The sequence below is a fragment of the Lactuca sativa genome, chromosome 2 (genome assembly GCF_002870075.4).
Source record: "Lactuca sativa cultivar Salinas chromosome 2, Lsat_Salinas_v11, whole genome shotgun sequence".
Taxonomy (NCBI): Eukaryota; Viridiplantae; Streptophyta; class Magnoliopsida; order Asterales; family Asteraceae; genus Lactuca; species Lactuca sativa.
The window spans coordinates 163714829-163724912 of record NC_056624.2 but is presented as its reverse complement, the minus strand read 5'-3'; the positions used below and the strand labels follow the sequence as shown (position 1 = coordinate 163724912).

The 10084-nt window shown below is 32.6% G+C and overlaps 2 protein-coding genes across 2 annotated transcripts; one reads left to right on the top strand and one right to left on the bottom strand.

Moving 5' to 3' along the window:
* The first annotated feature begins 3344 nt into the window (after positions 1-3344).
* LOC111902548 (protein STRICTOSIDINE SYNTHASE-LIKE 5) lies at positions 3345-7949 on the top strand. Its single transcript, XM_023898365.3, has 4 exons — positions 3345-3976; positions 6876-7183; positions 7256-7388; positions 7494-7949. Exons 1-4 carry the CDS (start codon positions 3527-3529, stop codon positions 7779-7781), a joined length of 1179 nt encoding a protein of 392 aa, XP_023754133.1. The 5' UTR covers positions 3345-3526; the 3' UTR covers positions 7782-7949.
* Positions 7950-8024: 75 nt separating this feature from the next.
* Positions 8025-9846, bottom strand: LOC111902550 (isocitrate dehydrogenase [NAD] regulatory subunit 3, mitochondrial). The gene is made up of 4 exons (XM_023898366.3): positions 9119-9846; positions 8744-8983; positions 8583-8661; positions 8025-8500 (listed from the first exon to the last, which is right to left on the bottom strand). The coding sequence occupies exons 1-4, from the start codon at positions 9665-9667 to the stop codon at positions 8226-8228; spliced, it is 1143 nt and encodes a 380-aa protein (XP_023754134.1). The 5' UTR covers positions 9668-9846; the 3' UTR covers positions 8025-8225.
* Between the last annotated feature and the right edge of the window lie 238 nt (positions 9847-10084).

Sequence of the window (10084 nt, the reverse complement as noted above, 5' to 3'; positions counted from 1 at the left end):
CTATATACACGATTTTGGTTTAACGTCTACTGCGAATTTCGTTTTGATCCCTAATGCTAAAAAGTAATTTATCATAAATTCATTTTTTACGTTATGCGGTGTCATACCGGTTTAGCCGTAAAACTTCGACGGGTCATAACTTCTTCGTTATAAATTGGATTTCAACGTTTTTTATATGTACGGAACCCTTGTGACATATACTATAATTTAGTTAAGACTATTTGTTCTAAATAATCTTCTATCAAAAAGTCATTTTTGACTCTTATTGTTTTTAAATTGACTAGCTCGAATCTGCGGACGTTATAGTTGTGATAGAAAGTAAGTTAAATAGGATTTTGGCGGTAGGGATGTAAAGTTTATGGGTGGTGGTGACAAGGGGTGTGTGGTGGCGGTGGTGGTGGCGGCGGCGGTGGTGAGGGATGTAAAGTTTACTACTTTTTATGCAAATTGTTTTTATATTTTTCAAACTTTTTTTTATACCTTTTCACAAACTTTTCAAAACTTTGTTTTATAATTTTTTAGACTTTTTCTACGACTGTTTTTAAATGTTTTTACAACATTGGAAAAAAAATTGTGAAACTTTTCATAAACGTTTTTTATTAAAAAAAAAAAAAAAGTTTAGAGAAACATTATAAAAAAAAAAAATAAGAAGCGTTTAAAAAGTTTGAAAAGTTATAAAATATTTTTTTAAGATTTGAAGAAAAAAAACATATATAGAAAGTTCAAAAATCATGAAAAAACCTTGGTTAAAAAGTCTAAAAAAAGGCGAAAAAAACGTTTGTAGAAAGGCTTAAAAACTTGAAGTGTTGAAAGTTTAAAACAAATGTGTACAAAAGTTGTAAAATGTATAAAAAAAACTATATAAACTTTTTTCTATTAAAAGTTGCAAAATTTTATAAAAATATATATTATAAAAAGTTGTGTAAAAATAAATTTTGAAAAAAATAACTAATTTTGAGACGTATTTGAGAAAAAAATTGGAAAAAATTCATAACACAATAATAAATTCAGACCAAGTATGAAACAATATTTAAAAGTTAGACCAAAAACGTAAAATTACAAATGGCTTGCTAAATTAGGTGCGATTTGGAATAGCAAGTGTAACATCTGTTTTTAGTAGGTTTTATTTCCAAATTAGCGATTTAAAAGTTTAAGAAATATTGATTTTAAGTCTAGACCATGACGCGTGTTTTGAAAGTCGCAACACATTGGGCACACGTTGAAAAACCTTGAAAATCAAAACTATAGCCCCTTTCATCCCTTTTTGGTGTTCTTGGTGCATTTTGGTGAAGCTTGAAGAAGAAGCAAGAAGACTTGGTGCATCTAAAGTTGGATCCGGAGAGTATAAGCTTCATTATCATCTTCTTGTGCTTTGTAAGTATTAAAGTTCCTACCTTTATGAATTTAGCTTCTAGATTTATGTGTTTTGTGCTTCATTGTCCCATTTTATCATGTTTTCTATGGAGTCTAGAAAACTCCAAGTCCAAAGGTTGTTAGTGTTTGCTTTGTTAGAGGCTTGGATGTGGATAAAGTTTGAAATTTTATCCATTAAGAACTTTATTTAAAGGTTTATTGGAAGTTTGAATTTTTTTTATTATTAAGAGATGAAGAGCTTAACAAAGAAGGTTGTTAAGCCAGTAGACACAACGCGACTATGTATAGGTTGCGACGCATCTCATGAAATCCGATCATGACTATTTTGTCGCCTAGTGGTTGCAATGCGGCCAGGAGATGGGTCATGGCGTGTCTGGCTGTTGACAATTGACTTTTTGAGTAGTTTGACCTTTGATCCAACTTTGATGGACTTACATATTTGATTTTGGTTTGGCCTTTGTTTGGTATTGGTGGGTCGTATTAGACATTTCATTTGCATAAATTGTTGTGGAGTTATGCTTCCAAATTCAAGTGAGTTTTTTCACTATATTACGTATGACATTATAGGTCCTTTGTGCGTAAGATGCATGTGTATTGTTATGGTATGATTGTAAGATTAGTTAGATAAGTGGAGTCTTGTATGATTGATTGGTAGCTAGATAATATGTTATATGCTTTGTATGTGATGACGACAGGACGGTTGTAAGCCATGAGCCTATAGGCCGAGGGGTGAGGTATCACGAAAGTGGTCATTAATTGATATCATGAAAGTGGTCATGAGCCCGTGTCATGAAAGTGATCGTGGATATATATATATATATATATATATATATATATATATATATATCACAAAGTAGTCATGGACAGATGTTACAAAAGTAGTCATAAGCAGTTATCACGAAGGTGTGCTTAAATTTTAAAGTTAAATATTTTTCAGGTTGTTCATGCAAGAAAAGGAAGGGCGCGGTGTAGTTATACACTTGCATGATACTGTTTTGAGACTTCCATTCGTTTTCATGATTTGACTCTGATTTAACATTATGTTTTTTGATTTTGAAATAAATGGTTATTATGTTATTTACTCAAATGATGGTTTTTGATGTTTAAATCTTTTTTTTATAAAAAAATTGTTTGAAATTTTATGACTTTATAACAAGTCAAAAGTCAAAAACAATAATACCATTACCTTTCTACACAATAAATTGGGTATGTTGTCAATTGTAAAGCATTTTGAATAGTTTGTTTTCAAAAACCCAGTGTTAAACCTATAGTTTATTAACACTAGAAAAAATAAATGAAGACCCCTATAAATAAAGATCCTTACAAACTCATTTTTAAACTAATTGACCAGTTACCATCAATCTAGTCACATAATATCTTATGTGGTAGGATTGAGTTTCAAATATAGAGTTTGCATGGAACCCAATTTCACATATATTTTTAGGTCGATCCAGTGGTTTAAAGTCACCTAAAAGTCAGCGAAAATGACATATTCACCATTCCAGGAGATGATATTGTGGTTTAGAAGTTCGATTTGAACAACAATTAAATGAAGAGCCCTACAAGGTCGATCCAGGTGATACACAGTAAGTTTGAACCACTAAATCGATATTGTAGAGGTCTTTATTTATTTGTTGTGCAAATCAAGCTTCTAAACCACAATAACATCTTCTGAAAGAGTGATTATGTCTTTTTCACTTACTTGCAATTTGAAACTCGATGTCAAAATCAAAATTTTGGTAAACTTAATGACTTTATTACAATTTAAAATAAAATGTTTACCGAAAGAATATCGAGAACCAATCATTTGATTAATATTGTAACAAAATTATAAATATAATGATATAATTAAAAAAAATAAGTTGATGTCAAAATCCGATAATATAATAACTTTTTTTCATTATTTACCCTATTTTCTTTTCTCAATTTATTCGAGATCTTTTAGACATATAAAGAACCGTTTCACCCATATATTTTAACACTAAAATAACACAAAATTTGAAGTATTTTAGTTAGCAATAAAAAGTATATCTAAATTTAACTAAATTGCATTTAATAATCCAACCACTATATATTTTGTTGTGCACGTAAGATCTCTCCGCTACACTACACAAAGGCTCATCACAGCTACATTCACGGATTCACATACCATATGGCCGAGTCAACTCGCTCATCGTCCCCCAACGCGCCACCAAATCTCTCCGCCACAAGAATCCAAAACACCAGGTCTTGGCGTCTGGGTTTATTCCTCTCCGCCGTGGCCACCTTCGTGATAGCTTTACTTCTAGTCCGATTTGATGCCTTCGATGCGGCTCCCTACTCCTCCGACGAGTTAGCTAAGAAACCGATTTCTGCAATACCACGAACCAATCCTCGAGTCCTCCATGGTTCCGAAAAGATAGGGGAGGGTCAGTTATTGGCTCCTGAAGACATCCTGTATGACCCGAAGTTAGGGGTTATTTACACCGGCTGTGTTGATGGCTGGATCAAGCGAGTGACGGTGAATGACTCGGTGGTGGAGGATTGGGTTAACACTGGTGGCCGGCCTCTTGGACTCGCTCTTGGTTACTCCGGCGAAGTTTACGTCGCTGATGCTTTTAAGGTTTGTCTCTACTCTTTGGAGTATATAATAATAGTAATAATACACAAACAAAACCTCGACAAGATAAAATCTGGTAAGGTGGCATCACTGGCATGTGATTGAAAAAAAAAATCAGTAAATTGAATTAATTCTTATTTTTTTGATAAATTTAAATTTATTTGCTTTTCCTTTTATTTTTCTAATTAACGAAATTTAAAGATTGGCTTTTTAGATAACACGATACTTTATTCATTCTCTAGACAGCGCCTGGACGTGATATAACGTGAAACGTAAGTCAACTGGTTGCCAAATACATATATTTGTATATACGTATTAATTAAGTAAATAAATGTCTAAAAAAAAATAAAAAATGAACTTCTAGATCTAAGAGGCTGCTTTCATTTAATTCAATGCTTTTATGGAAACAAAACTGACATGAAAATGACACGTTTAAATCTTGACTTACATAAATACATATTTAACTAAAAATGGTTGTTCTTCTTTGCCATTGCCTAGTCAATTGCTAAGCATTGTGTTTTTTTAATATATTTTGTGGTTTCTAAAAAAAAGATAAATACATATTTATTTTGATAAGAAAGTATGTGTTTTATTTATGATTTAAAGGATATTTTAATAACCAAAAAAGTTGTGTTGGATTTGCATATTATAATTTCTTGAAAGTTTATTTATTTTTGTTGATTTTATTTCTTACGAACTCTTTCTACTATTCCAAATATCTTTTTTTTTTGCTTATAGCCTCTTTTATACTTTTATTGCTCCCACTTCCCTCAATCTCAACTCACATAAGTTTAATAATTGTCAAGCATTATTTTTACCTTTGAAATAATGTATAAACTATAAACAAGACACGGCAATTTAAATTAAAAGAAAATTAAATATTCTTCTATAATTTCTTGTTATTCATCCTCTTATCAATGTTAAATGCTAATATGTGTTATATTTAATAAAATTAAAAATATTTAATATATTTATCACTATTTAACGTGTATAAAATGATAGATAAAAAGAAAAATATTTAATTTATCTAAACTAAAAGAAAATTAAATAAATAAAAAGTCATAAATATATAAGATGTTTTCATTACAAAATAGTCCATATATGACGCAAATTGCCCCTAGAATTTGTCTGGTACTTGCTTTTAACCTTTTCTGAAAATAGGCACAATTGTCCAAAAGGAAGGACTATGGCTATTAAATATCTAGGCACGTATAGATAGCGCCTATCTGGTTTTTTTTTTTAGGACGGCTTTTTTTAGTTGTAATTGACCGGACCGGATTGCCCAATTCAGTATCGGGCCAGTGCAAAGCGTTTTAGTTACAACAAGAAAGTTATAGCCTTCCTTTTGCGGGTTTTGCGGGATAGTCTACCTATAAGGATGAAAATATTAAAAAATATATTACGTCAAAACGTATAAAACTCAAAATTATGTCCACATTAATAAAAAAAAATAAAAATAAAAAGCAAATAAGCTTTTTTTTTTTTTTTTATAAATATAACGATTGAAATTTCTAAATTTACATTGAAATGTTGACTAGTTTAAATTTATACACAATTATAAAAATAAGCATGTAAAATATAATATTTTTTTTAAATTAATGAACGAAAGTTATTAAGAAAAATCATATTATATATATTACAAGTGATAAACACGAAATATTAAAAAATAGAGAAGACAAAAATGACATTTTAAAAAGTACATGAATGAAAATATTATTTTACAAAGTAAAATAGAAAATTAGGAATATTTAACTTGGCAAACCACAAAAAATAGGAAACAACTATAGAAACTTGGGATGATTTAAGTTGCCAAACAACAAAACTATCAAGGCAGGGACCAAAGGTTGCAATATTCTAAACTCTTGTGTCGTAAATCAAAAGGACACAAAGTATACTATTCATTTCTCATTTCTAATTAGGTATTTATATAATAATGTCACAGGTTCTCAAGACACACAAAACTGGATGTTAACCGGTTTCAAAATTGGATCGGTTTTAGTAAACAAAAGTCAAAATCAGAATGAGTACAAATCCAATCGGACCAAATCGGTTTTCCAGCAAAAATATACAAAACTATAGTAAACTGGTTAGGATCGGTTTGAAACTAGTTTTTTTAAAAAAAAAAAAAAAAAAAAAAAAAAAAAAAAAAAAAAAAAAAAAAAACTTTGTTTTCGTCATTTTTCTGCATTTTGCTAAATTTGATTTCGAGGTCGGAATTTAACGAAATTTTCATGTTTGATCTTAGGCAGACTAATAAGCAAAACTCACTACTTTGCATATTAGCATATAGGTTCAAAACAACATTGTTCTATCGTTAATTCTTTAATTCTTTTATTGGTATGTAATTTAAAAAACAAAAAAAAAAAGGTTTAATCTTTGATAATCTGAAGTAAAAGTGCACAAGGTGCTCTTAAAACTAGTATATGAAAACAGTGGACGAAATCTACAAAGACAAAACAAGGACGTGATTATATCACTATCTTTAAAGAATATTAGTCTCCACTATACTGTTGATGAATCTAGGCAAATTCCTCCCAAGATCTCCTCCAGTTTTAAGAGTTTCAAGAGACGATCCCATGAAGGCATGAACTCTTCTCATAAACATAGCTTTGAACATTTCTGTGATATTGTGAAGAAGATAAAACAGCCATTAAATGATAATGAAGTCATAACTCATGTATTTATAGCACAAAATTCCAACACTTGCAACTTTAAAATAATTAATTGATTTTTCTAGAAAACCCGAAAACTTTCGACCAAAAAATTTTGATTATCAATAATATATAATCCCTCAATATTATAAGTTTTTTCCAATAACCCCGACCTAGCCTCATTTTAAGAGTTCCCTTCAACGTGTGAAACATGACTTTAGTTTTTTGTCCATTACTTTTTACTTTTATAGGGACTACTTAAAATAACCCAAGATGGTGAAATAGAAGCCTTGACAAACGAGGCCGAGGGTGTAAAATTTGGAACCACAGATGATGTAGTCGTTGCAAAAAACGGTTTATTATACTTCACTGACGCCTCTTGGAAATACGAGTTGCATGATTTCGCATTAGACATATTCGAAAATCGGCCTTACGGAAGATTCATGAGCTATGATCCATCCACAAAGCAAACCAAAGTCATTGCTCGAGATCTCTACTATGCTAATGGCGTTGAAATTTCCCCAAATCAAGATTTTGTCATCTTTTGCGAAACCCCAATGTAATGTCGACATCTCACTTCCCTTTTCCCCATTTCATTACAATTTTGACATATTGGTATTGTGAATCGAAGGATGAGATGCATGAGGTACTATTTAGAAGGGGAAAAACAAGGTTCAATCGATGTTTTTATTGATAGATTGCCTGGTATGCCCGACAACATTCGTTACGATGGCCAAGGCCACTACTGGATTGCGATTCCCACTGTAAGTTGATTGCTCTGATACCATGTTAGATATATGATGTCAGACTGTCAGTTGATTGGGCTTGGACTGTGTCTAGCTGATTTATACAATTTATTTTTTTTGCAGGAGCATACATACGAATGGGGCCTCGCACGTAAATATCCATACATACGAAAAGTTTTAGCATTTTTAGAAAAGTACTTGAAAAGGCCTTCTGTAGAGAAAAACTCAGGGGTAATAGCCGTAAATTTGGATGGGAAGCCAGTTGAGCGATACTATGACCCTAAACTGACATTCGTTACAACAGGAATTAAGATCGGTGAACATTTGTATCTCGGGAATCTTGCAAAGAACTTCATTATTCGCCTCAACCTTACTCAATATCCTGCTATTGCATCCTCTTCACCAACATGAGCAACACTCTTTTTTTAATATTGCTTTGTAATTTTAGAAGATTAATGTATATGACCACTTGTTTTTCAAAAAAGTTAATTGGGAGAAATAGTAACATACTCTATTAGAATTTTCGATTTTAACAATGTAATTTAAGTTTTACTAATAAGAACGATTTCTTCCCATTTATAGCAAGGTAGCATTTTGATGTTTGTGCAAAAGATGTAAATGCCCTCTTTATCCTAATCATTGAAAATAGTCATGGAAAGCTTAAAAAGCAACCTAAGTGAAGATTTGTACAACCATCATCAATACCAATTACCAAAGACAAAAACCGATCATTTCTCTTTACAGATCACACTTCATGGATCGACTTATTCAAACTAAAAGTCTAAAACCGATGTGTAAAGAATGATAACAAAATCAAAGTGGCAAAAATGGAAAATTACTCTCTCAATATTCGAGTCATTCGAGTGCTGATATGACTGCATCAGCAACTTCTTGTGTTGTGCTACTTCCTCCAAGATCTTTTGTGCGATATTTCCCCTCAAAAATGACACGTTTCACTGCATTTTCAAGGCGATCTGCATAATCAGGAAGCTGAAGGTGTCTGAGCATCATGGCTGATGAGAGGAATAAAGCCACAGGGTTTGCTCTCTTCTTCTCAACAATTTTTGGTTTCCCAACATTCCCAGCTGATGCACCTTGCTCAAAGATTGCATACTCAGTTCCAACATTTCCTGCAACAATTCCAATCATAATGGTTGTTATTAATTAGGTCTAATTTCAAGAAAATCAAGAAATAGCAACAAGAATACTTACCCCCTGGCATGACACCTGTCCCACCAGCAATTCCAGCAGCAGTGTTTGCAACTAGGTTGCCATAAAGGTTAGGAGTCACCTGAAAGATTCAGTGAGGAAGAATGTGTAAAAAAATGGAAATGATGGTGTATGATAGATTAAGAAGATAAGATTAAACATACCATGACATCGAATTGCTCAGGCTTTGAAACAAGTTGCATGCAGCAATTATCAACAATGATTTCGTTGTATTTGATGTTGGGATATCTTTTAGCAATCTCCCTACAAGATTCCAAGAAAAGACCATCTGCAAGCTTCATGATGTTTGCTTTATGAACAGCTGTTACAGTCTTTCTGTTGTTGAGGTGAGCATACTCAAAAGCATACTGTGCTATGCGTTCAGAGCAGAACTTTGTTATCACCTAAAATGATACCATAATCAGACACAATGGAAAGAAACTAATATATACTGCAGTTCAAGAGTGGCCGATTTCACATAGGCATTTCATCGAACAACAAGCATGCGATGATAATGAAATTAAGAAACCCAAATGTACCTTAAGACTTTCAACGACACCAGGAACAACTTCATGCTCCAAACCCGAATACTCCCCCTCCGTGTTCTCCCTGATCACCACGATATCGACGTTTTCATGCCTCGAAGGCAACCCAGGTAAATTAAAACAGCTCACAAGCGAGACATACAAATCTAGTTCTCTCCTCAACAGAAGATTCAACGAATTAACCCCTCCGCCCACCGGCGTAATCAATCCGCCCTTCAAACAAACTCGATTCTTCTTGATCGAAGCCATAACATCATCGGGTATCGTGTTCATGTCGCCATGAACTTCAAATTTCTCGAAGGTAACCGGCGCACGCATTGCCTCGAAGACCTGTTCAACGGCGCCGGTCACCAAAGGGCCGATCCCATCGCCTGGGATTAGAGTAACGAGTCTTGGAATACCCTCTCCGGTAATAGGGTTAACGGGTATCGAGCCGCCGCGTCCGGGTCGCGGCATGTAGGTTATGGAGCGTAGGCATGATCGGAGATGAGGAGGGGTATCGGAGAAGAGTTTCTTTAGAATTGTAACTGTTCTTTGAGCCATTTTAAGAGGTATATATGGGTTTCTGGAGATCTGTGCAAAAATTGTTTTACTGTGTTCTTAACTCGTAATGGTAAATTTTAGCTTCTTCTCAACGCTCTGCCATTAACGGGCTTTTCCGAGAGGAGAACCCATAAAAGCTGTTTTTTCCGTTCTACGGCTTTTGACGAATATTATGTTAATTAAAATGTTCTCTTAACAAATAAATATGTGACAAAAGGAATATATCATTGACAAAAAAAATATATTATATATTTTCCAAAGTAACATGTATGCTGTAAATTGATAATTAAATAAATAATTTGGTTATTGAAAATAAAATTAAATTAAATCCACTTATTTATTTCATATAGAAATTTGTTATTATTATTATTTTAGATTTAGAATATTAATGTCACCCTTTTTGGAGTGTGTTAACTA

Excerpts from the sequence above, each read along its gene's own strand:
- LOC111902548 (XM_023898365.3), top strand. The coding sequence starts at position 3,527 with ATGGCCGAGTCAACTCGCTCATCGTCCCCCAACGCGCCACCAAATCTC. Across the intron at positions 3,977-6,875 it reads ACGTCGCTGATGCTTTTAAG|GGACTACTTAAAATAACCCA; the intron begins GTTTGTCTCTAC and ends TTACTTTTATAG. Across the intron at positions 7,184-7,255 it reads ATCTTTTGCGAAACCCCAAT|GATGAGATGCATGAGGTACT; the intron begins GTAATGTCGACA and ends TGTGAATCGAAG.
- LOC111902550 (XM_023898366.3), bottom strand. The coding sequence starts at position 9,667 with ATGGCTCAAAGAACAGTTACAATTCTAAAGAAACTCTTCTCCGATACC. Across the intron at positions 8,984-9,118 it reads GTGTCGTTGAAAGTCTTAAG|GTGATAACAAAGTTCTGCTC; the intron begins GTACATTTGGGT and ends GTATCATTTTAG. Across the intron at positions 8,501-8,582 it reads GACAGGTGTCATGCCAGGGG|GAAATGTTGGAACTGAGTAT; the intron begins GTAAGTATTCTT and ends GAATTGTTGCAG.